This window comes from Anopheles coustani, chromosome 3 (assembly GCF_943734705.1).
Source record: "Anopheles coustani chromosome 3, idAnoCousDA_361_x.2, whole genome shotgun sequence".
In the NCBI taxonomy this organism is placed as follows: domain Eukaryota; kingdom Metazoa; phylum Arthropoda; class Insecta; order Diptera; family Culicidae; genus Anopheles; species Anopheles coustani.
Genome location: NC_071288.1, coordinates 40,925,266 through 40,952,666, shown reverse-complemented (window position 1 = coordinate 40,952,666; position 27,401 = coordinate 40,925,266). Strand labels below are relative to the sequence as shown.

The window sequence follows — 27,401 nt, the reverse complement described above, 5'->3', positions numbered from 1 at the left end:
GAATCGGCTTTCGAGGGAAGGAATTGAAGGACGACGACTCTTTCTCCCCTGCCTTGCACCTGCCACCCCGGTCGGCCAGCTTCGGACTGCCGGAAGTTTGATTCACTTCCCTGGGGAAAATCAACCGGAATCAGGCACAACAAAAACCCCGTTTGCGTTCTCCCAACCCTCCCTCCACAGGGCAGTCGTCCGGAAGGACACTGGGAAAACACGTGTTTTGAATAAATCAACGTCTTGTTTTGTCCCAGCGTCCCCTGACCCCGGGAAGGGGGTGAAATGGGCGTGATGGAAATGTGACTCGCTCTGGGCGTTTGTGAAGTCTCCGGTGGATTTAGGAAGGAAAAAACAGGGAAGTGAAGAAGCCAAAAGCTCCCGGTGAACAGGTGGATGAATGGGAGCGATTTTTTATCGTGAAATAATAAAATAAATTCCCTACCATTCCTCCAGCACACACCACCCCGCTCGTCCCAGGAAGGTGGATAATAAATTTCCAACGACGGCACATTCAGCCGGGGCGACGATATTTATGCCGGGTGGGTTTTTCCTAATGGCCAACCATTTTGCCCATTTTTCAACCGAATCAATCAGTTGCCTTCAGCTTCAGACCCAAGACCCGGCTGCTAGGGGGAGGAGAAACGGTGGCGTTGGCGTTAGCAAAGGGGGAAAGGGTGGAAGCGCAATGTTTAAACACCTCTCAGGGAGGCCTCATAACTATTGCATGCATGCCGCCGCAAATTAATGACAGCCGGTCGCATGCCTCCCCCGTCCTCCTGGCCGCGTCTGAACGTAAAATCACCCCACCCTCTGCTTAATTCCACTCCCCGACCCACGCCATTCCCGAAGATCCGAATCGGATTCGGCTGTGTGGGGCTGTATTATCGACGTAAATTAGTTTAATGGATTTCTGACAGCTCCTTTTTGAGTGAGATGGGCCAATGGCGGGTGTGTAGAAAAGGGTGGATAGGTACAGGGGAGGGCCGGTGGCTACCTCGTAGCTCAGGTGTATGAGCGCACTGGGACAGCCGCATTAACTATTCATCTCAATTTAGAAACCGAACGTCCGGCGGAGTCCATTGCCTGAGGCACATGGCTCGATGCCGGTTCGGTTCATGAGGATGTACACATTTCAGGCATCGGTTCGGATCGCCCGGACCGCTGGCCGACAGTAGTAAAATTTAGGATAAGTACGGAAAGCTTTTAACCGTATTTATAGGAAACGGATTTTACCCATTCATCCGTCCGGGTTTTTGTGACATGCTTGGCGGCTGGTCAGAATAATAAATGAACGATGGTTTGTCATCTCGGGCACTTTATTTGCTCGGTTTGGTTTTTGGTTCTGCTTTTAATAATACCGGGTGTTTCATTTGTTTTCTCTTCCTTCTTTCCAGTGCCACCGAGTGTCCGCGCCATCCCACCGACGGGCCAGGTGACAGCTCGCAAAGGCGGCGCCGTTACGCTCGAGTGTAAAGCGTCCGGTAATCCGGTCCCATCCATCTACTGGACCAAACGCGTAAGTAGCCTCATCGCTTACTCCTTCCTCCCCAAATTGTGTACAACCTTCATTCTCGCATTCTTCCCAGCAGAGTGGTGCCGGAAAATCGGCGGCCAAGATCGGCGAAGGACCCGTCCTGTCGCTGGAGCGCGTCGAACGTCAGCAGGCCGGCGTGTATCAGTGCACCGCGGACAACAGTGTCGGTGATCCGGTCACCGTGGACATGCGGCTGGACGTGTTGTGTAAGTATTTCTTATCCCCACTCCCCCTTTGCTCCAAGGAGCCACCGTCCGCCCTCCCGAAGGCATAATTTCAAATTATACGACCCGTAATGCTTCTGCTCTCAACCGATTCGGTGCCACGGAACGGCCGGAGCGACGGGGCATAAATCAGCCACGAGATGGCATGGCCTTTGGGCGGTACATCCTGATCCTGGTCCCGCACCGCGCTCCGTCCCTCGCCCGCCGCCAGCGGAAGCCAGTTTAATAACCTTCTTAAGCTGAAATAAAGTATCACATTATTATTTTGGCATTTTTGTTTCTCCCGAGCGCCGCACATTGCAAGGAGGCGAGGTCTGTTCCGTAGAGTTTTCCCGCCCATTCCTTGCACATTCCATTCCTCGCGAATGTGGTCGCCGTTCCAGTCACGAATCGTTCGTTCCACCGACACCCCGAAGCGGAAACGGGAGCGTATACATTAAAATATATTATGGTGGGACTTTTTTTTTCTCGCACAGTTTCTTCCTTCTTCGCGATATGCGCGAACAGCGAGGTCCTCAAATACGGGGGTGGGGAGGGTGAGAAGAGGCAAACCGTACGATCGGGCATAATTGGATGTACGGACCGAGGCTTCCCGGTACCCATTGCATGCAACTGCGCCGGCTGGGTGAACTTGCAACACGATTTGACTGCTTTTTGTGCTGCCCGACGGTGCAGCGAAGCGGAGACTTTTCTTACCGGCACAATTCTATTAGTTTTCTCTGGAACTGAATGATGTAAAATGGGAAAACACTTCCCATCCGCGGTGGTCTTTTTTTTTAATGTTATGTACGCTGAAAACTTAGGAAAGGTTGTGGAACATTCTTTAATCTTCCATCCGTCTACCGTTCGTTTTGTTTGCGTTACAGTTGCAATTAATTTCAGTCACCGCTGGAATGGAATTGAATAATATTCTACAAACGGCAACATTTTCCATCTAGGAAAAGTGCGGAATAAACTTCCAAAGAACGTTTCGTTGGGTTTGGCTAACACAATGTGTTTTTATTTTTTAATTGCCTGACGCAGTTTGGTAATGGAGTATTATGCATTGCCCTTCTATTGATTTCATATGAAAATCACATTTCATATGGTTGATTTATGTTATAATGTACAATCAACTTAATTGCAACAGGAATGGGCCCTTATGTTTACACAATTCTAATATTGACAGTACAAAAGTAAGCAAAACTGTTCATGCAGTGAAAATATACATTAGCATTAGCATAAAAAGTTTTCCTTACTTTCGAATCATCAATATTAGAATTGTGACATCGACTATGATGCGCAATGTTACTCATACCAATAAGACTTTGCAGAATTGAAAAAAAATCGAATTTTTTATTCCTGCACTGAAAAGTGAGCTCAATATGTTGTGGCTTCTTACACAAAATAACTATGCCATAAAGTATGTTACTATCACAATAAATTATTTTAAAAGCGCGTGTTTCGCTTTATAAATTTTTCTAATTTTACTTTGTTTCATTGATCAAATTTATTTGTTACTTACCAATTCTGTGTTACTTAGTTACTGTGCTTTCCAGTAGAATCCCTTTGCTTTCTCTGAGCAAATAAAGCACAAACACCTCACTACAACTAAGCTTGTAATAGCTTCGAATGATTCTAAAAACTGAATATGGCATTGTTAATTAATTACGATGACATGATGAGAATCATTTTTAAAGCTGGGAATAAATTAAATTTAATAATTGTTCAAGCATAAAAGTTTTGTCATACTATTGGTTTTACTTTTAAAAATTACAAAACATATCAATAGTCACTGCACCAATTGAATGAACAAATCTGCTGGAACGTTTTTTAACTTAAAATGTTTTAGCACAACTGTTTACACAACCTTTCCTACGTTATCCCTACACCCTTGGGTGAGGCAAAACCATAGGTTCGCGTTGATAATATTTGCCACCTCGACCTCAGCTGCACTCCGAACATGAAACCACCGTGGTGCATAATTCAATAGCAATTTAAACATGAATTCAAAAGTGAAACAAACAATCATTTATGATTGAAATTCGCATTCCTCGCTTCACCCTATAGCAGCAACCCCAATCCAGTCTGTTATGGGATGGTAAATTACAAGCTTATCGATCCACAATTAATTTCATTTATTGCCCGGATGCAACATTTCTTATCGGTGCAATCAAACACTCTACCGTCCGGTTAATCAATTTTTCGTAACGTTTACCGCTCGCAATTAAGCATTTCGGGGTATTAACTCGAAACACTGGGCTCGTTTTGGTTGTCCATTTTGTTCATTTCACTTTTTATTGATGAAACAAAATGATTCATCATATTTGGTTACCTTTTGATATGTGGCGTGATTTGTGTTAAACCGACCGAATGCCTAACAAGCTGTCAATGTTTAATTAATCCTTCCACAACAGCTCCATCCATCACATCGACATGGAGTAAATGATTTGCGCCACGTATTGGACCTCTGAATGCGAACCGCTTGGCCAACCCGAAGATATTGTAGATGTATCGCAAAACTTTTGTGGAGCCGGAAGTTGCGTAAAACCCCAACTCACCGTCGGGTGATTGACGGTGCTGTACCGGTGCACCAACTCTTTCAGCCGGCGTGACTTTTGACCTTCTTTCCACCATGCTTGCGATTACTCCCGAGTTCGGCACGGTTCCCCTTCCCCTCTGCTCGATATGCACCTACCCAAGAAGAGATTTCGCATGCCGGTGTGTTTGCATTGCGTGGCCTTGTTAAGCGCGGATGTTGGTGGGTGTGTTTTCCGCGACCGGAAGTTGGCAACTTTTGAATTGGATAGCCATCGGGCTAATTGAGTTCATTCGTCCGTTTGTGCGTGTGGCACCGATGATTGACACGTAGTGGAGCTCCCCTTGCTGGATCCCTTCTTACCACGTTACGATTTTCAGTGTGAGGAAAGCATTTTCGCCTTTTGCTGAAAACGGGGCAACTGCAAATTGGCAAAAGGCTGCTCCTTATAGAGCTCCCGTCGCCATTCTAAACCGAAGCGAGAGTATTTGTTTAAGCATCGCTGCTTCAACTGCCAAACACGACTGCACCTCAATTCTCCCTTTCGTCCCCTGCTCCCCGCCGGCTCGTGGAAAATATTTCTTGCGGCACAAGTGTGCTGCGTCTGGCTGCACACCCGTGATTTTCCTACCCCATTCCGCCCAGATAAACACCACCACCCAACAGACGCACCGTAAATCAAACTATTTAGCCCTCGCTCTCAAGCACCGGCTGCATGGTGGGGCCAAGCCAAGAGTGTGCATTCCTTGCAGCGCATGGCACACATGCACCAGAGCACTTTTCCGAGCGGGGAATGCGCTAATTAAATTTACCACATCGATACGATGAAACCCGGGGGCGTGCGCTGATCGGATTAGACAATCGACTGCCGCGAATCGGCGGCGTGCCATAAAATATGCAGCTCCAATTCCAGCTCCAACCAGCGTGCTCTGCCAGAGCTGGTCGTGCTCGGAGCGAGGGGGGGAGTGTTTATGGCTTCCGTATCAAAAATTGCCACTACGGAATTCGCTGTCCGGCTGCGTGAAATCGCCAGCTTCCCGGCGGCGAGAGTGAGATTGAATTTTTTATCAACTCCCCCACACACGCTCAAACACACACTCACTGCCCGAGGCCATGCTCTCGCTGCAGCTTCCTTCCGGCCGACCGGTGGGTGCCGCGGTCGCTCGACTCGGCCAACGGATGCGTATCATTTATTCATCTGGCATACGGGCCCGGCCCGGTTCCGGTGGCCCGGAATGAACGGCCGAACGGGCTCGCAGTCGCGTAAACGCTTAAATCTGGACGCCCCGTTCTGGCCCGGTGGCGCAGGCAACGATCGATGGGAAATAATCAGCTTCCCTTCGATCCGCGTTAATGAACCGCGAGGGGCCGAAGACGTGGGGCGACCAATGGCGTAAGTCGCTCCCTGCAGAGTTGGAACCATTTATACAACGGCGGGACAATTGGACCCAGAGGAACGCTTTTCACATTCTCATTCTGCCAACGATAAGCGCTGGATGCTGATTGTTTCGCAGCGCTGGTCGAAATGGGTCGATGAAGCGATTCCACAAAGGGTATTAAACATCGTAAACAGGCGGCTTGCGCGGTGGTTAAATGAGGAACGTTTATGCAACATTTGATTTGTTTTGAAGTGGTACAAACCTAAAAAATAAATTAAAAATAACCATGAGTTCAGCGTTATCGAATGTTTTACTGATTTATGCTACCTGTTGGTGGACTCATTTCAGTAGTTTCACTTAAACTGCTTTTATTGAAATCAGTATGAATTCCTCTGATTCCAACTTAATCAATCCCTTCATAGCTTCAATTAATTCTGGTTAAAAACCGATTAAAATATTGAAATGAAATGAAATGAAAATAGGAAAAATGTTCGTTCCGTTTCGATCTCTTCAGTGAGAGAAACAAAAACCCTGAATACCCAAATGATATTTTATAGAATTTTTGTTATTTGAAATTTTGCCGGTGAAGCCACGTGCAATTAGTTATTATACTTGATAAATGATCAATATTTTAGGGCAGGGGTCGGCAAATTCCGGGACGCAGGCCATATCCGACCTGATAGTTAATTTTATCTGACCCTTAAAAAAATGTTAATGTGTGTTAAAAATGTACTAAAAACAGTCTCAATAGTTGTCGGATTTGTTCACGATTCATTTGTAATTTTTGACAAAAATGAACATTAAAAATGTTAAATGAGTAGTTAAATATCAGACGATTTTTTGATATTTACCTGTCTCGTGAATCTCATTAAGAATCCAGTGGCAAAATAACATGTTTCCTTTACAACATCAATAGCTACATTCATTAAATACAATTTACATTACCGAATAAAATATGACTCACAGTACCCAAATTATTAAGAAGCTGAAATAGCTTTGTTACTGAGAGTACTTCATAATATGGTAAAGTCATTTGAGTAGAGTAAAAGAAAAAAAAATTGTTTAAAATGTGCAAAATTAACTAAATTAATACCACATAACTAAAATCGATAAAAAATAAAACATTAAATATATTACCTTACATCACAGTTTTAAGTACCTTTAATATTTGGAAAATTGATAATCAATTTAAAATTGATGTAGCATTATTTTTCAAACATTGAACTATCATTTGTGCTATTTTTCTCTCATTTTCGGGATTTTAACTTTTCCGGAAACGTTTACCGATCCCTGTTTTAGTGAAATGCTGAGTCACACATATTAGATTTATGACCATGCTATCAATGTTGAAATTCAAATATAATTTGTTCTGCAACCATACTTCTTGAACTAAAGTGTGTTTAAAATAACCTTGTCAATTTCAACGTTCATTTCAGTTACGTATACTAATGATTTGCTTTGTTTCCGTCATATAGTGGTATGCAGCCCCCCACTTCCAATCAAAACCCCACCTACACCATTTCAATGCAGCCAAATTTGGCCCGGTATGCATACAATTCGTTTCCATTTCCACCGGCCAGCATGACAGTTGACACATGAGTTTGGCATTGATTCACCGCAAAGTTTATGTTCAGCAAGAAAGCGGAGGCCTACCGTGCATTGGTGGTGGTGGTGGTGCGGGTGTGTTTTTTCGCCAGTTAATCGCGAATGCATCATTGAAATGCATTTAAATGAAACAACCAGCTACCATACGGTTCCTGCAACGAACATAATGATGCATTCAATGAAATATTACTCAACACAATTGACTCCCGTAGCGAATGCGCATTCCCGGGAAAGAGGGGGGGGGTCAGGTGGTGTGCGAAATACAGCCTAACGGTAGGCCGCAATGGTCGCAACATTCGATGAAAGCCCCCCGCGCTCCGATTCTGGCTTCATTTTCCACGCAATCGTTTGCTGATAAATCGCTACCAGCATGTCCATCACCGAAGCGAACTCTTGATTAAAAGCAGTATTTTTATTAGCCATCCCCATTCCATTCGCTTCCCGTGTTTCACCACCTCCCCCTCCCTCCCCTACGCGACCGTACAGCAATCCATTCCGAGGGGAGGAGGGCCGGCTGCGAAAACGAAAACTGATTGATTGATTTTAATGCTCCCGTTTGCCAAACCCGCTTTTCGCCACCGAAACTCACTGACCGAGGGGTATGTTTTCTCATTCAACTTTCATTCCAGATCCGCCGGATATCAGCGTGGAAAAGTCGTGGATCCACTCGGGCGAGGGGTTCGAGGCGCAGCTGGAGTGTATCGTGCACGCGGATCCGCAACCGACGGTAAGTCCATCTGTAAATTGGAAATACGGAACGGCAACAGCATCAGCTTTGCCGTCGATTTTCTTTTCCGAATCGGGGATTATTCCGTTCCATTTTGTTTTTTTTTTGCGTACCCTCACTTTGGTTTTTACGTCAGCTCTCTACATGCAGTGCTTTCCCTGTTTTGGGAATGTGCTGCTGGGTTTAATGAAATAAGTCACGTAGCATTTATCAAATTAGAATTACGCTTCGGGGGGAAAATCACTTACGTCGGACGCGAAAGAATTCGGAAGGATGTCATCCGCACCGGGGCCGGGCAACAAGTGAGTTTGAAAATTCACATCCCCCACACATGCACCGCGTGTGTGGAAATAGGCCCACCCCGCATTTAACACTAGCTCCGGACCTTATGGAGGAAGTAAAAGACAAAACCCGAACGAGAAAAGTGAGGAGCGATTTAGCCTGTTATTAAAATTCCCTCTGCGTCCCGGAACATTTATCAAACAACTCTAATACGATTGAGTGATTGCTTGCTCTCTCACCGGTAACGGTCCAAACTGTTTCCACCACGAAATGGAGACGCCCGGTCATTCATTCGCCCTTCGAACCGAACGCATGGCTTCGCACGTGCCACACCTGGCCCGGGTGGCAGGTGTGCGGTATGGGAGGAGGGGGGAAGAAAATGGCAAAAACATATCATATTTTTTCACTCACACCGGCACGCACCGGCCATTGCGCTTCAGCGACCGTCTCGAAGCACACACTTCGACTCGGAAAGCCCATTGCCAACCGCTTGGGGACAAAACTGTTTCCCCGTGATGAGATTGGCCGTAACTGGATCATCGAGCGTATCTCGCTCTCCTACGCAATGATGATGAAACTCGAACTCAAAGCGCTCCGAACCTGGAGGAACCCGGGGGGAGTAAAAGTTGGCTGAATTGAATGAAAATGGACCACTTTATTTCGGTCGGGATGGCCGATGTGGCGAAAGACACAGCCTCGCCCGGTGCCGTGGCCCGTTTTTGGTATTTCAGTCAGGTTCGTCCAAGCTCCTGGCGAAGGAAGTGTGATGGAGGTTAAATAAAAACACTGTTTGCCCCGCACCTGACAAACGGAAAGTGTGGCCAGCGGCCTTAGACTCGCAGCGGGAGGTCCGGGCGCAAGTGGTAATCAAACTAGGCGCTCTTGAGGCGGATCAATCGGCCGCAGCAAATGGTAAGTGTGTGTATGTGTGTGAGTGGGAGTGTGTGTGGATGAATTTAACTCGACACTCATCTGCGTGCGTTGGAAAAGGTGCACGAAGGAATGGGTTCTAGCCTGGTGTGAAAATTGACTCCTATCATGCCATGCTTCGGTTGCCCGTCGAAGTCTAGTCTTGGTGTTCTCGCTTTTCTTCTCCATTCCGTCTGGCCAATCTCAATTTGAAGCACGATTCAGCAGCAAGAGCAAAAAGAAACAAACCCACAATCGTTCCTGACATGTGGCCCGGTGGACGGAACGTCTTGCCTCAAACTGCTAGACGAATGGGAAATCGCCATCAGCTCCACCATCTTGGGGCCCGGAAAGGCAAGAAAACCCGGTGCGAAAAAGGTAATTCTATATCGAACTCGAACGGTGAAAAGGAAAAAACTGCCAGCCACAAACCTCCGCTCCGAGTGCTTTGGGGGAAAACTTTCTTTTCTTCCTCCTTCCATCCGGGTAATCCAATTTAAGAGGACGATCTTTTGGTAACATGTTTTTTCTATTATTTTATGGAACTCCCGGCGATGAAAGTCGATGGGGGAAGCTTTGATGGCAAAGTGGAAACTGGCCGACGGTAGGGGGAAACCTCTTCAGTTTTATGTCAAACCACTCAGTGCTGCAACTTGTGCAGCAGATTTGAATGATTGGCTATTGAGTTTCGATATTCGGTTTCCCCAAATTCGAACGGACTCGGGTCAAATGCGCTCCAATATGTGCGCGGCTTGGAAAAAAAAACACTCGTAACGCTCACATGGCAACTTTTCAAATTCTATTAGGGCTGTACTACAAATTGAATTTTAATTTCTCGACAACCCCGCATCGAATGGCTTTCCGGATCGGGGCGGGGCAGGGAACAAAGGAATTTTAAATATTTAGATAGAGAGTCAGGTTCGGAAACATGATGCAAATCGTACGTTGTTCAAGAGCCGATGACTCGATGCACTTTTTAGTTCCTCTCAACACGAACATCGGAACCAATCAAGTAATGAAATGGTCGAGCTTGAAAATGCTTGTACATTTGATCGTTCCAGATAAAGTGAAATTTAAAACTAAAAGATAAATTCAATAAATAACAACGAGCTTTCATCAACCGTAGAGACAAACACTAGTCTACCCCATTGTGTGTTTTCGTCAGATCAAATATGAAGCTTCGTTCTCGTTGCATATTTATCTCTGTTGAAACTTTACGCTCCCATTCTCGTTCAAATTCGCAAAAGTTTTATTAAAGCGTCGCAAGTCTGAGCATCGACAGAGAACCTTCGTCCACCGCCAAAACATGCTGCTTCGACGCGATAATGCTGCCGATGGTTTCGGCAAACATGGCCAGCATAAACTCATGCGCTTGCAGCACAAACAGCTGGTGTGGAAAATTTTTCACCAAAAAATGGTGATCGATCGTAAAAGTTTTCGGAGCGTCTGCAAGACAAGATGAAAACCACAGCTCGGGGTGACTAGTTTGTGGGAGGGAGGGGGTGGGGAAGGGGTGGCAAATCTAAGCTCCTCGGAAAGTCCTGGCGCGTTGTTCAGTTCAATTTTATGGCACATCACAAATTTATGCTGCTTTTAACCACGGGCGAACGAAATGCGCCCCGTTCCCATCCGTCAATTTGATTAATGCAAACCGATTTTCTCGTGTGGAGGTGAAGTCGCTGCTGCTGCTGGCAAACTGACGTGTAAGGAAACGGGCTGCTGATGCGGCTGATAAGTGACCGCCACCCGTTCCGTAGCACCGATCCGTTCCAGGCTGGGCCAGTTCTGCTGAGTGGGTTCAATTTTCTAATTGGTGCGTTCACTTTGCGTCCGCCCGATGTGAGTAGCATCCTTGTCATCAATTTTACCCTCGACTGGAGCGCTCTGTTTTTCGAGTGGTGCAAGCGCGGCTACCTCCGCCTAGCGACGTCCGACACGAGGCGTGCCCTCGAGCTAGGCACTACTCGAGTGCAGTACACGGCTTCAACAGCGCCGAAGGACTGCAGAAAAAGTCAAGAGCAGGAAAATAACCCCATCGTCCTTCCCGCGCCTCGTTTCCGTCCACCCAGCAGGAGTGGTACATGCAACAGGGGCGCACATTGAGCATGTAATCATAGGCCCACTTCAATCTCAACGATTCGCATGCTGTCCTTCCAGCGTCGTTCCTCTGAAACGTTGGATGTTGGCCGGCAACATGGGCTGAACATGGGGCGGAAAAGTGAACAACTTTCACCGCCTTTCCCGTTCCGCCGGTGCATTCGCTTCGGTTCGGGGGAGGGTGGCACCCGACACTGAAGTGTAATTAAAATTCATAATAGAGTAATATTGATGCTCCTTCAGCCATTCGAGTGGCCATAATAGACGGTGGCTGCAGCGACGTGGCTTGCAATTTTATTTTCCTTTCACAAGTCCTTTCCGGTCAGGAATCAGCCTTTCTTCCGTTCACCGAATCAGGGATACCTCGAGGTTGATCTCTAGCCACGATGACGTGCTTTCACTAACAGATGCCTTCGAAGTTGCGGTTTCAACCCGATCCTTGCCATGTTCCTTTGGCTTGCACCCTTAACCCAGGCTCTGTTTTAACGCGTATCGGGGAGAAAATCGGGCATTGTGTTGATAAATTAATTTCATAATCCTTCGTCTGGTTTCGTCCGGCGAGCAATGACGCAGCAACAAACCGATGCACCGATCTACCGTACGTCGTCACTAGGGTTATCCTACCGAAGGGCAGCCATTTAGCGCCTTCCCGCTTGAAGCAAGGTAATTGTCCGGTGTCTCACTACCCATCGGCAACAGCATGCTGAAGCATCCTGAATCTCAGATAAACCTGGAAGGAAGTGAACGTTTCGCCCGACTGCTCGCTGGGAAGTGTTCGTGTACGTGGCGATACAGTTGCTATTACAGCTGATGAGTTGCTGATAATGATGTGCGATACACGGGGTTCATACGTCGGATGCAAACATGCGCTCAGCCGGTGTTAAGCCAAAGGGGTTCCGATTCGGAGCATGTGTCATCAGAGGTAGAAGCAAGCTGGTCTAGTCAACGAATCTATTAATGTGATTGTTTTCGTTTGCAATGAACGTGATTTTACAGTGCTTTCCGTTGAATAGAAAATATGTAAATTCAATGTATTTTGTTCTATTGTTCTGTGAAAAAGTTTTGGTGCGCATACTCTGATATTATATAAAATATTCTGAGCCAACTATTTAACTAAGATATTAACAAAAACAAGCTTGTAATATTGTTATACATCCGACAGAGCCTTAATAAACACTGATCAAGTGTGAATCTTACAGGCGTTGCCAGACAACTTTGCCTCGAAATAGGGTGATTTTGTCTCTAACGCACTTTGTTTTGAAATACCTCATCGACTATTGGCTCTAACTTATCTGACTTTGTTTCTAACCCATTTGGGTTTGTCTTAATCCGCAAACCGAGGAATAAACAAAGTAATTGTGGTTATGCTGCATTGTAAAACTCCAAGAACAATAAACAAATTATTTTTGTATGCTTTTAAGTTATTCTTATTGCATGATTTTTCTTATAATTTTTTGATGTACATTCAAACGTATGTCAACTAAGAAGGCAGCATTGTGGTGTTTAACTAGGTGCCATAAACGTACTAGCTTAGATCAACCAATGTCACTTGATAGCTAAAAGAGTGCATTTATACCACTGACTTAAACACCACAATGCAGCCTTCTTAGTTGACATACATGTACGTATAAAAAATACACGCAAAATTCTTCAAAAATACATAAGAGTAGCTTTAAAGCATACAAAAATATAAATGTTTTTGAGTTTTGGAGTTGTAAAATGTAGTATAACCACCATTTATTTCTTAATTCCCAATTTCAGCTGGAGATAAACTCAATTGGGTTAGAGACAAAGTCAGATGAGTTATAGGTAAACTCATAAAGTAAAGGAGATGAGTTAGAGAAAACAGTTGTTGAGCTATTTCAATCATCGGTGGGTTAGAGCTTAACATAAGTGGAAAAGGCTGTATTTATTTTAATATTCTTGAAATCAAATTTCAAACAGCACTTTAAAACATTCCGAAAACCATGAGTCCTCTTTAAGTTCGTCATATTTTCTTCAAAACAGAAGGAAAAAAGAAATAACATAACTACATTCCGGTCGAATTTTTTCTCTTCTTTTAACCCCTAACCCCTGCTTTACGACTATGCTGAAAGATCGTTAACGGTCATGTAGCTTATCACACCTTGTCACTCGAATGCCGGCAGGCGGTTTCGGAATTCCAACACGAGGTCGTAAAAAAGTATACCGCAGCATTCGCCCGGGGAGGGAGCCGGAGAGTGGAAAGTAAAAGAAACCCACTACCACAATCGTCACCGCACGATTCTGCCATTTTCACGTCCTCGTTCATTTTTGCGTCCCGAAAACTGTGCCCGATGACGCTGATGATTATGTGCCGAATGCCCAAGAATGGCAACACTAAATTCAATCGAACGAAAATTACGATAATAGAAACCACCGAAATGAAGGATTCGTTTCCTTCAACCTAAAATTGATCAGACGGGGGAGAAAGAGAATGAAAACATTCCAGAACAAAAGCCGGCGGGTAAACATCATTGTGCCACGTGCGGTGAGAAGCGGGAAAAAAGTGTCCCATCGGAGGGAAAACCCGAAAGAAAACAGGAAGGAGCAGCAACGAAACCTGTGAAAAGTGATAAAATTTCAAATCAATAATAATAAAGAAAAGCGTTTGGGCACAAACGACAAAAAAACGCATCATTTCTTGCGGGTGGTGAAACAGAAGGGAAAACTTTTTCCCCAATCAAACTACCGAAGAAAACAAAATCGACCGAAAAAAGAGCAAAACGAGTGAAGAAAAGGGCCGAACACGAAGCTTATTATTGCACCCCGAGCACGTAGGAAATATTAAGGAATTAGTGCGGGAATGTAAACTTCCCTGGAAAAGAAAAACTCGCCCCCAGGCGGACGATGGAATGGAAAATTTTGCAGAAAAAGTTGTGAGATCGATTGTAAAAGGCGGGAATAAAAATAAAAGGAAGGCCTATTGGGCGGCGGGTCACATTCCGTTCGAATGGGGGGAAAAAAACCATGGGTTCGTGGTTCCGATCGCGTGTCCGCATTCCAAGGAACAACTGTGAACCGTCGAGTTGCAGATGAGCCGAGCGCGCCCGCTTCGGGGTGGGAATGGAAAAGAAAATTCCTCCCCCAAAACCCCGGGTGCTTTCTCTCGCGAAAACGTCAAGTGAATGGTTGCGCTGTGGCTGATTCCGGCCGAGAGCGGCTTTCCGACCGGATGCGGTAAGGGAACATGCCAACCCGGTGGCCTTTGGTGGACGGGGAAAGGAAAATTCAATTTTCCCACTCATTGAATTGTGATGTTATTTTTGGTTTATCGCGCTCCGTGTGATGTCTCTCTTTTGTGCGCCCGGTATTCGGTTCGACGGCTTCCGAGTCTCGTTTTCCATCCCAAATATGGCCGGCAGGAGAGCGCACCGTCCGGGCACTTGTGTCGGATGATAAATGATTGCGAAAATGGCAAGGGGCCATTGCGGCTTGGCGTTGTTGCAGCGTACAACAAGCACAGCCTCCACCGCCGCAACATTGTGCAGCGTGGAGTGAAGGGTAGCGTTGTGCAGGGAAAAACCGAGGGTGTCTGTTTTCTTTGCCCCTTGCTGGTCGGTGAACAAATTTTCCCACCCTCCCGGTCGGGGTTGAAATTTTAATAAAGCTGCCCCCCCACGCTTATAAGGGTGCTTATTGCTCGCCCGTGTCGCCGTGCGCGCTGTCTATTGTTTCGTTTACCTTCAGGCCACGGTTCGTGCGGCCCGCGTAGGCAGCAAATTATCCGTTCATTTTAATAGACTTTCCTATTCCGCGGACGCCGTCCGAACGGAGGTGGCTATGTGCGTGCGATGGGTGGGAAAAACGAAGCGAACATAATGAACCGGTCCAGCGCTTGCAGCCTGTGCTTAAACAAAGTCCGCTCCCGGGACTAGATTGGGTCCGAAAAATAGAATATCTAGAAGCAAATCCATCGACCTGGTTGGGAAATTGCATGCTCATAATTACTACTCTCCGGAAGGGTCACAACGTCGAAGGATGAGACTGGTGGAAGCAGCGTATTAACGATGCCAGGACTCCGTACTGCACAACTCCCTTTGCAGACCAAACGTCACGTAGTAGTGGTTTCGGAATGTACAGCAAAACGGGAAATCTTCCACCAAGTGTATCGTCCAGTCGACAGACAGATTTACTTCGCTTCACAACCTCAGTGCTTTAAATTTATGGACCGATTCCTTTCGATCCGAACCTGCGGGGCGAAGGAGGGTGGGTGGTTCAGCGAAACCGGTTTGCACGGTTGTGTGAAATCTAATCTTAGAAAGTGGTAGAACATCTCGCGAAAGGTGCTACGGCACGGTTGATCGAAGCGGATGTTTGATAAATAATTCATTCCCTTCGCGCCCTAGCGGTTCCACTAGTCCTGCCCTACACTTGAACTACATTTTCTCCGGGCGCAATCGAACGTCGGAATGACCCGTGGAGATAATTTATAGAGTCTGCCGCTAATCTCCATTTTAAATCAATCCCGTTCGGTGCATCAACAGATTGAGCTACAGAGATGGAGCGAGAGCGATGGAGCACTTTAAATCGAACACATTCGTTGGGTGAATTTAAAATGATCTTACAACGTCTTTCAAGGTAACTTTCATCAAAGGATGGAATTTGTGAAAATTTCTTTCGCCGGAAAATAGCGTACTTTCGTTCACCAAATCAAAGATCTCTCCGGAGTGGAACTAAATGCGTACACTTCCCCTGGGAAAAGGCCTTGGAAAATCTGTTCCTCACGTCGGTGCGGTCGTAAACAATTTTCCGAACGAATTTCCATATTCGTCTGTCCGCGGGGAAGGCCGGGGTTCGGGGTTGGCTTCACTAAAAGATTCACCTTCAACCTTCCAGCCACCGTCAATTTGTTTTGCAAAATGGCCCACTTGAAAGAAATGCGAGTGTGTCGGAGGGGCGTGCCATGGGTGGGGCGGGCGGGGATGAGATGAGATCGTCACCGGATAATCTCATTGGCACCTAACAACGGTAATCACCGGCAATCACTTCATCAACTATTTATAAACTACTGTACGCTCGGTTGGATTCTGCTCCGGTCCGCTTCTACCCGTGTTGACTCTCGCTTGAGGGGGGAGTGTTGGGTGTATGGGTTGTGGTTGACAGCGGCAAAAGAGCACTCATAAACATGCAAACGTGCACAGACGTACATAAATGTTCGAGGGCGAGAGTTTGTGCGCATGCATGCAAACTGGAACCCAATTTCACTAAGCTTTATACCGTACTTATGTGAATTACCTTCAACAGTATCCCCTCCCCTCTTCACCCGTTCGCAGAAAACCCCCAAGCAACGGCCCTAGAAAACTGGTCGAAAAATCCCCAACCCCACACACACACACACGCACACACGGGAAAGCACATTCCCACCCATTGCGGCATACGCTCTTCTGCACCTTCGGGGATATTTCCCGGCGAAAGCGAGATCGTTTATATTCATGAATCCACAGTCCCACCGCACGTGGCCGGATTACACACACCTTAAGGAAAGGAAATGTTGTCACATGTTTTAAGCATCAAAGCGAAATGCTTCATGGCCGCACGGGCTTGGAGTCCGTGCCAAGGGCGAACTTATCGTGTTTCCCAAGAGCTAAAGGTAAAGAAATGCGCCCCTTCCTTTGTGCTGGGCGCAATTTATAACGAATGTATATGTTTGCCACCATATTGAACACCGTGGGGTCCATATCCTGGGGACATCTGGAAATGCTCTAAATTAATTTAAATCAGTCCAGATATGCATCACACGCTGAGCGTGTTTCCATTTCCTTTGGCGTTTGTTGTAACTATGTTCCCTGGTACAACCGTGCGAAGGTGTTTCGGAGCTTTTCTCCATTTGTTTCGTTGCGTTTTATTGAAACAAACAAAAAGTCGGTCCCTCTCTCTATGTGTGTGTGTGATTTCAATAAGCAATAATTTACAATCAACGCGGTGCCGTCCACACTTTTCCGCTACTTTGCTACTTTCTTGGGTGCAGTTTTTCTCCATTTCCTTTCTCTACACATACACACACAACTTTTCGTTTACCATCCCTTCCCACGCCCTGCCACCCGGAAGCACCCCGGTGTCGTCGACCGACACGTTTTTTCGCGACTTGTGTTTATTACACTTTGGCGGTTGGCATTAAATTTAACGTTTATGGCATTGCATTGCCACAACCATCCCGAAACCGTCGGTGGCGTCGTTTAAGAGGTTGTTTTCATTTGGTTTATGATCAATCAACGCGTCAAGAGCGAAGACAACTTCATGATGATGATGATGATGGTTTCGAGCGTCACGCAAAACTGTTGTTCTATGTGTTGTCGCCTGTTTATTTTTTTCCTTTTGTGCTTCCACTCCACTGTATTTCTCATCTTCACTTTCCTTCGATTGCCTTGTCGATCACCCGCAACCCCGTCTTTCCCGGCAGTCCCAGGAGGAAGGGGGAGAGGTGTTAGCGGTACGTGGCGTAAACTGTTGTGCAAAACTCCCCTGTCGACACATTTCCCGCCACCTTTTTCCCGTCCGTCCATTGTTCCCACCCCGCATTGTGGCGAAGGAAGTGCGACTGTGCAGGTGTTGGACACACTGGGTGGGAAGGGACGACAATGAACACAGCGGTACGGGGTGTCGGTGGGCGGACGCACATCGATATGAAATTTTACGGTCGAAGGGTGCTTCGAGACAACAAATAAACAATGTTTACGGTGGAGCACTTCCGAGCAATCGTTTGCCGAAGGACCGAAATAGAATGGCGTCGTTCCGCAACGCCGCTCGAGCAGTGTCAAGAATCTAATAATTTTTCCTACCGCCGAACGATTATGTTACTTGCTTCGATGATTGCGCCAGCTTTAAAAAGATTGCGACAGTTGGTGGACCTTTTTTTATAACGGTGCCAACTTTTATTGAAACGATGTAGAGTACTTTGACAATTTAAAATAAAACAAAATCAATACAAAAACCGTTTTTGCGTATATTTGCGCGTGTCCAGAATTGTTATTATTTCTCTCAAAATGCGTTCGGTATACCTGTGTGAAGTGTTTGATTGCCTTAAGATACGTTACGTGGTGAATTAATATTAGAAATTAAATAAAATTTCACCAATAGTGCACGGAAGAAGATTTGTCTATAAAACGAATAACTTTTGAGGCCTAGTGGGTGTACACCATCCCCACAAGAACCATGTTCATGATGATTAAATGGAATCTTATGCTTCTAAAAAGTAGAGCAAATATGCACAGCATTCACCATCTTTGATTGTTAGAATAAAACTCACTGGTTTCCGAAGTAAACAACAATTCAGCTAATTAGTCGTGTTTTGAGTGTTTCTAAGATTTCCCAGTTTGCTTCTCTATGATTTGTGGTTAAATCATTACAATATTCTTTTTTTTTTAGTTTAATAGCATCGAGCACATTGCTTTTAAAGTTCTGCTGATATAAAAACACAATAATTTGCCGTGGATTGTTACGTGCGATTTTAAATCAGACAAAATCTGAAATGATGGAGCCGCCCAGTAGCTCACAAGCTCGAAATGGTCCGAACGCATTCTTCAAAATAATGATCATAGACTAAATAATTTGGATAAAAACATTGAACCGAATCCGTTTCAAATCTATTACGAAAAAAGTTCGAAAGTTCTTTTATTTGTAACTTCTGAACGGCTTTAGGAAATAATAACCCATTTGACGAGAATATATATTTTATTTCTAGTGTTTATGATGCAATTACTGCATAGAATGGCAGCTGATACGATTAAATAAGACTGACTTCTCTTATTTCTAGTAGCATAAACTCGTTTACCACTCCAGTAGAACCAGCATTACATTTGCTAATTAGGGCTTTGCTCCTTTCTCTATCCGCTCAAGAAACGGACACATTTTAATCATTTCATATTTGTCCCAATCTAACCCGGCTAATCCTCTTTGCGGCTGTTAAATGGCTCTTTTCCTTGGCGGTGCGGGCCGCCCAGAAATATTGTCACATTCGTCATTCGGTCTTTTTAAAGACCCTGAAACCCTCTACCGGTCGCGTCCTTCGTCGGGAAAGTGCGTGTGCCCTGCGGCGGTACGTGGAAGAAACTCGGTAAACGAAGATGTAAATCTCCCCCATTGCCGCGGGTGCACCCTCCCACAGTCGTAATGGCCAATCCTCGAAACCCGCACCGATGATCCCCGACCCAAACGAACGATCCGGTTGTCCCGGCGTCGGGAAATGCAAGGACGACGACAAGGACACGACCCCAGAACCGGTTCGGCGAGCAAAAAAGGGATAATCCTATTTGTTTGCCAGCGGGAAGTGTGCGTGTGGGTGGGGAAGGGTCAACCGTCGGGGACAGTTTGCCGGTGGGATGGTGGGGCATTGGATTTACCCGCAGAAACCACAATCGCATAATCGCCTTCCATTGTTGTTCGGTTTTCACTGTGAATCCTTTGCACTCAACGCTTCCGTTTGCTGGTGATGGTGGTGACGGGAAGGAGTTAAATTTCCTCCAGCAAGGGTATGGGGAGGGAGGAAGTGAGAAGTAGAGTCAGTGCTGCGTATGAATGAGACCTACGGCCAGAAGTAAACGCTGGGAAATGGCGGGAAAAACGGCTGGACAAAGGATGATTTTATCCACCTCCTTCGTTCGGCTTTGGGGCGACGTTCGATGGGTTTTCCATTTCCTCGCCACCCGGCCATGTGGCCGAAATGGAAAGAAAAACAACTTTCCCAATCCTTTCCTTTCCAAAGCCGCTCCGGTGGGTTCGATTTGCCTGCCTTAATCCGTTACATCAATTAATCCGACGGTCCTCGAGCGGCGGACGGCTCAAGTAATTGTTGTTGTTACCGAATCACTTCCGACTAAGTGCCACAATGCTGACCGCAGTTGTTGGACCGCACCTTCCCCTCCAGGGAGTTCTTTTTCTCATTTCCCACCCCCTCATCACAGCCCTCCTCGATAAGCCTTTCGTTGGAAAGGATTACCGACAAACCAATTCTGGAGGAGGAGCAGCTGGGGTTTTCCCTTAGACTTTCCCTTTTCCTTCAGGAACTGACATTTTTTTCCGGAACGAACGCTAATATATTGACTCATCCGAATTTTTCCGATGGCAGAAAGGATGTCAAGGTAGTCAAGGTAACCAAGGGGTTAGCCTACTTTTATGCCGTAAAACGAATTTTCGTCAAACAATCGTTGATCCAACTTTGGCCCGAAATTCCGCCGCCACTCCATGGTGAAATCCGAGATCGCTCTGGGATGGTATTTGAGGGAATGGAAACACGCGTGTATTTCCGTGTGTACCGTTGAGGACACGTAGTCGTTAGTGTAGGCGCGTCGTGTGGATTTGAAGGGAAAAACCGGCAGTCCCAGCACCAAAAGTGACCAAAAAAAGGGCATCAACCGAACGTGGTGCGAACACACACACACACACACATACACACACCTACCCTCGGCCCGGCAAGTGCAGCGCACGTAACACGTAAAATCCAATTTGTTTTGTCAGAGGATTAGCTCCAACTCGCGGCTCGCACTGTTCTGTTCGTACGTACGTACGTTTGTTTGCGTTAGCATAACCCTTTTGAGCCCGATTTGTTTACTCGTGGGAGGAAATTTTTGGTGTGCCTAGGGGGTGGAGGAGGAGGAGGAGGATCAGAAGGGGAGGAAGGGGAGGGGGTAGTAGGATTGTGGAATAACCTAGCGCTAGCATTTTCCACCACACATCGCCGTGCGGTTTGCCCGATTATGGGAAAGGTTAGAAAGGTCTTAGTTTGTTGACTTGTGCTAGTGGTGATGGTGGTAGTGGTGGTGGTGGTGGTGGTGGTGGGCGTTCCGAAACCCACCGGACTTGACTGTCGGATGACCGTGGATCAGTCAGTTCGGTGGCATCGAAGCGTTTAACATTTAAAACACAGTGATTAAAAGCTTATCATAGAAGTCACTTTCCTGCCGGCTTCCGTGTAGACAATTGCGATGGTTGTTGATGCTTGCGGGAATTATTTTACCAATTAACTGGATCGACTTTGTTGGGGGGATGATCCCGTCGGCCATCGACCGTATTAAACGAAGGGGTTTTTACCGGCTTGTCGAGCTTAAAATAAATCGACGAACGTTCACTTGGGATCTCGGTTTAATGAGTCAATAATTGTGAATTGAACTGTGTTAGAACCAATTAAGTATCTGATACTTACTAAGGTTGTTATACAAGAACTTTGTAATACTTCCGGGAAGTAAAACTACCTTGCTAAGTGCTGAGTATTTCATTTAAAATTGCAATCAAAAGTTGGGAATAGTAAAAATCAACAATTCCAGCTTGAGCTCCGTCATGTCAACAGAACTCCAAAGAGATCGTTATTTGTGCTTTCAAAAATCAACACAGTGTGCTTGCTATACATCCAATGTAGAACGCGTGTTCCGAGATCGATCATACCAGGAACACTTTACCACACGTCAGTTCTATGGTTTTGCTGCAAGCGACCATTGCATCGAACCCTTTGAAGAGTATTAACAGTGCTCATGCTCGTCAACATGGAACAAACTCTGTGCATCGAGGATATGGTAACTGCATGGCCCTCCATGGGGAAACGCTTTCCGACGACAGGCTAACCGCAATGTACGCTCGTATTCCGTGTTCCTGGTGCACCGTGGGACTTGTGAAGGGATTTTTGACGCAACCGCTGGTCGTGTTTTGGGTATTAATTTTCTCTTAATTGGTTGCACCGGTTCTGTTGGTTCCATCAACATACGCCCTTGCACATTGGTTCCACAATTTGCCTCACGCATTGGCAAGCCATTACCAATCGCTCGGGCAAATGGGACACCATCCCTATGTATGTGTGTGTGTGTGTTTGAGTGTTCCCCAAACTGTCGAAGGTGAGAGAATGTTTTCCAACCAAACACATTGCTGCTATCGGCGAAAGTGCCTTTAGGACTGGCCTAACTGACGCTACGTTTAGACAACATGTTGAAGTTTAGACTTTGCGGTTTGGCAGGCATTTCTGCGGGCATGCATAAGCATGAACACCCACAACGACACACGGCCACGTTTTCAATAGCATCGCCTTCAGCCGCTTGTGTTTGAAGAGGGTTTTTCTTGTCGAAAGTTTAACCAACAGCAATATTTATTTCGCGAGGAAATTTAGAAATTTCTTCACAAACAAAAAATAATTAAGACTACCTTTGAATGTGAAACATTTTTTGAAAATCGAATTGAACCAATTTCAGTTTTTCCTTTAATATGAGTATTCATAAACTAAAAATTAAAAAGGCACTTTGCCACTGTAAAGATGTTATTATTTTATTCCGGCTAGAGTATTAAATATTCGAATTATTGCATTTATAGGAGCATTTCTGGCGTATTGTGTGTTACATGTTGTCTCATGGAGTAGTCTGTGATGCATAGCTGTTAAACGGGGGACTGTAAGAAGGAGTCTGTCGAGTGAGGATGGAGCATCGATACTCACAAGTAATGGTGTTCTTTCAGTGAAGCTTGCTTGATGGTTGTGTCGACATATTTGTAATGATTCTAAACCGAATAACTGGCAAGCGGTATAATGTTTCGGACAGTCCAATTTAGTTTGCTTACGGCACAATGTGAACATTTCCGCTATATTGGCTCTAGCCTTTGTCTCCAATTTGATGTATATCGACACCAGACATGATCAAGCCTTATTCGACGACAACCCTAACGAGACTACAATACATCGGCTTAATACACAAAGGGTCGCCAAGTCTTTAGTGATATTAAATGTAAGCCCTACGGTCCTGTTAGTATGCCCGGTATGGTACAACGAGGTGAAATTTGTAAGTTTGTTAGCAGTCAAGTAATATTGTAATATGGTTTGGTTCCAACGATCATATTAAGATAAATTGTATAGCCATATTTTAGACCGCAGGACGAGCGTGTAAAGGACAATACCTAACATTTTTCTGCACAAATACGCGAGAAATGATATTGTTTAACAAACTGCTCATTGAAACACAAAACATACAATTATTACAGCATTTACGAATCTGTCTGTTTAACTAATAACTATTAGTGTACATTGTTCTATACCTTTACGTTAAAATTGCATTCTGAGAGGGTTATAAACAGGATGAACTAGTTAAATGAAAACGAGATCAAAAAATCCAAAAAGTTGAATTACACACCAATATCAGCCTAGCATGAGATCTTATTTGTTAAATTGAGTACAAAGAAATCGATTGGATAACATTCATTAACTGGTTATTTAACATATGTGTCCTAACACTAAACTAGTTAAGTTGAATCTATAGTTGGATAAATAGAAGACGAACATCCTGAGAAGTGTGTTTGTTCAATTTCTGTTTTATTTTTAGTGCAGAGGTCCTTTTAGATACAAACAACAACTATATTATTGACTAGTCAATCATGCACATACAATACAGCCAAGACTCAATCCCAAATGTTTGGCAATGTATGCTGCCATAACTAAGCAAATTGATTATCCTGATGTTTTGGCAAACAATCTGTGGGTTCAGAAAAAAAAAATATCATAATAGCACTTCCAAACACTCTCGACCACCCGAAAGCAATTCCCGAGCGCAATTTCTCGCTCAAGCAGCAAACCAGACATATTTTCTTTACAATCAATTAAACTAAATAAATTGAGTTATTCGAAGTTATAAAATTTCACTGTTATTACTATTGCTACGGCAGATTTCCTCTTTTACTACCACAAGCACGAGCAGCGAGGCAGCGAAAGTTGGTGCAATTCTGTGTAATGTCAATTGTCGGCGAATCTTTTCCGTCACTCCCTTACCCCTCCCCCCCTCTCCTCGGTCCGTATGTTGAGTGTATTTGCTTTTCTCTCTACTTCGCCATTCCTTTCGGGGCAGGCGTACTTCACAAAGTGGTCCCACACCAAGGATCCGCCTAACCCGGACCTAGTTTCTTCCATGCGGCGCTGGCACTGGGTCGATCTAACTTTATTCAATTGTCAATCGGGGTCGGTCACGGGACGTAGGGCGAAGCCACGAGGAAATCGCCCGGCGAAGCAATAATGGCAAACCTCAAGCGAAACGATGTGTGACCAAAGCAATCCTCCGACCACCGTCTCCGCCCCGTCCACCTTTCTCCCAGTTTTCGGGGCGTACAAAACTTCAGAGGAACCTTTGGTTATTGGTTGGTTCATTCCGGAGCGAGGCTACAGGTCGCCTTGGTTTCCACGGAAATAGGACACACCGTTTCTCGGGATGGAAAGGATAGAAACAAAACCACCCAGAATGAACACCAGATGAAAGGAAACATCACAACGTGAAACAAAAAACATCGGGATCAAAAACGTCGGAACGGACACGCCATTCGGAACCCGGGACCATTCATTGCCAGCGAAACCAGTCTCAGACCATAGTTCCAGATTTGGCCCCAATTTCGAACCGCGCTCTGTTTGTTCTATTTTTAAACGCCAGCCAATCGTACTCCACCGATGCTCACTCGTGTCCGTTTTGGTCCGTTTCTTTTCCTTTTTTTTTGCAGGTCTCATGGAATCAGAACTCATTTCCGCTGCAGCCAACCGACCGGCGTACGATGTCGTCCAGAGGCAACCGACACACGCTCACCATTCTCCACGTGCAGCAGGAAGACTTTGGCAACTACAGGTTAGTGCAGGACTGCATTTGATCTTTCCCTTTGCTCCCCTTGGGGTTTTTTTCCCCCCAGTGTGTGTTTGCATTTCGATTTTTTGATCCATCTTTTTTCGCCACACACTATTTTCCTAACCCCCTGACCCGGAGACGCTTTTCATCTTGCGAATGAATCGGCAGTGCATGTTGGCAGAGCGTTAATATTGGAGCGCATTGGGAAGGGCGAGAACTAGAAATGAAAATGTTCCCGTACGATCGTGGATCGATAGTCGAGTGGTGGAGTTCTTTTTTTTGCCGACCCTTTTCACCGATGTCTGTCGTTTGTTTTCCACAAATTTTCCCAGGCAGTTATTGGACGAATATTCGGGGTCGCGTGCACCATCGTTGGTCACCGATTGGAGCGAACGTTTTCAAAAAGTTTGATAAAGCCTGCCAACCTCAGCCTCGGGTCTTTGGAGCACCGGCTAACAAGCACCGAACGAAGTTATTTATGAAAGCACATACGATAAGACGGATGGTACCGACTTCCGACGATCTTTCGGTGCACTCTGATCTCCCGGGTTCCCCGAAAACCGTTGGTTTTTGTTTTTCATTTATGAACAACACGTGTGTCGGGGTCATCGCCATCATCGTTGGTTTTTTTTCTCTTCATCCTGTTTTCCGCAGCTGCGTTGCGGATAACTCGCTCGGAAGGTCGAAAAAGTACATGGAAGTGTCGGGACGGCCGGGACCGGCCGACTTTCTGTCGCCACCGTGGAGCCGCTCGACGGACACCTTCAATCTGACCTGGAAAGTGGAGAGCTACCCGCCGCTGCAGGAGGTCCGGCTGCTCTACCGGAAGCTCATGGTAAGTGGCCACGGGGGTTAAGATGGGTGCGTCTTCGGAGTAAACGAGATGTCCCTGTTTCTTTTTGTGCCTTTGTTCTACCCATCAGATGAACGAGACATTCCAGCAACCGGGACGATGGCACGACGTCATCCTCACGCCGGCTCCCCGACCCCCATCGGAGCCGTTGACGCACGTCATGGCCTTTACGCTGCGCGGCCTACAGCACAGCTCCGTGTACGAGGCCATCGTGCAGGCGAAGAACCGATACGGCTGGAACGAGGTGAGATCCACGACGAAATCCTTGCGATTCCACAACTAACCGAATTCAACGGCTTTTTTATCTGCAGGTGAGCGACATCTTCCAGTTCTACACGCAACGGTTAACGTCCGACATCCACTCGGAGGAGATGCAGGTGGCCAGCTCAACATCGCGCTCCGGTGCCACATCACTCCACCGGTCCACCGCGCTCCGATCAACGACGGCCTGGTTGGCGCTGATGGCGTTACTTCCGGTCATCCCTTGGCTCATGACAACGTTCGGCGCTCTTCTGGCCGGCACGCTCTCCAATCCATCCCATCGCGCCGTCATCTAAGAACGATCACCGACGGCAGATCGCGCCCAAGAGTAGAGGTCCCCATCTGTCCAAACCGTTCTCCGAGACACATCACTACCCTCCCCCCTCCCCTCGCCCGAGGCACTCATTACGGCGCAACTCAGCTCACAGCTCGTGGTAGGCGTTGGTTGGTTCCGAGGGGAACGACACTCGCCACGACGACGGTAAAGTCGCATTAGCCGGTAGACACAATCCGCACCTAACGTAATCGGCAAGCCGATGGCAAGCCAGCTAGAGAAATTATATCATAGCGAAAGGATCGACCGCATCATCTCATCGCCGGTTAGGTGATTCGAGGTAAATAGTAGCTACATTTCAACACTGGATCGCAGATAGTATGTTCCATCAGCTTTCTTTGGGAAACCATCCAAAAAAAACCAAAAAGGGCACGAAATAGACATAAAGCAAGAGTGGAGCGACGGAGAAGATTGACATAGTCATCGCGTCGGAACGGCCGGGAGTAATACATACAGTCAGTCAGGATATTATCCGCACAGTCACAAATTTAATCTTTAAGCCTGGTTATCTGAGCGAATACGAGACCTAGGACAACCGTTTAAACGACATATCGTAGGTAAACCACTATTTTGTACAATTGGTCATCAAAATTTCGAAAAAAATACTTGTAAGTCATTTCGATTTGAAAAAAACCCATAAAAAGGCTCAACATCGATGACAACAAAGTATCCGTACATGATGAATATTTTGCTATTTATTGTGCCAATATGGTGCATTCAATGCTTCAGTAACAGCCTGCCAAGTGCCAAGGTATCATTTCTACTAGCTTTTCTTTTTCGAAAGATGCTGGAACTTTGACCCGTTTTCGATAATAGATCTACAGAGGCCTGCTAAGATCAAGTTAATGTTCCGTTGACTGTAAATCAGAGCATCTTTCAACAAACGTTGTATAGAAATCGATTCCGGAGACTTATGAATGGCCTTTGAACACCACAACATAAACTCAAAACTACTGTGTTTTCTAGGTGGAGCAACACGTTGCTCGTGTGGATGGTTCAGTTTGACGTCTGGTCTCTATAGTTATTCGTATTTTGGGATAAAACTGTTTGTTTTTGTCTCAACAATGTATAACACATTGTACCACCTCTCCCAGTCTT

General features: G+C 45.9%; 1 protein-coding gene across 2 annotated transcripts in view; it reads left to right on the top strand.

The window, feature by feature from the left end:
- Positions 1-26,878, top strand: part of LOC131261103 (hemicentin-1) — a 199,016-nt gene extending 172,138 nt beyond the window's left edge. The window contains exons 4-10 of one of the 2 annotated variants that reach the window (XM_058263019.1): positions 1,389-1,510; positions 1,584-1,734; positions 7,884-7,981; positions 24,737-24,858; positions 25,510-25,690; positions 25,779-25,952; positions 26,020-26,878. In XM_058263019.1, coding sequence (XP_058119002.1) covers positions 1,389-1,510; positions 1,584-1,734; positions 7,884-7,981; positions 24,737-24,858; positions 25,510-25,690; positions 25,779-25,952; positions 26,020-26,265 — 1,094 coding nt within the window. In that variant the 3' untranslated portion in view covers positions 26,266-26,878. Of the gene's footprint in view, positions 1-1,388; positions 1,511-1,580; positions 1,735-7,883; positions 7,982-24,736; positions 24,859-25,509; positions 25,691-25,778; positions 25,953-26,019 lie in introns of both variants that reach the window. The other variant, XM_058263020.1, reaches the window with a different exon arrangement.
- Positions 26,879-27,401: the final 523 nt, after the last annotated feature.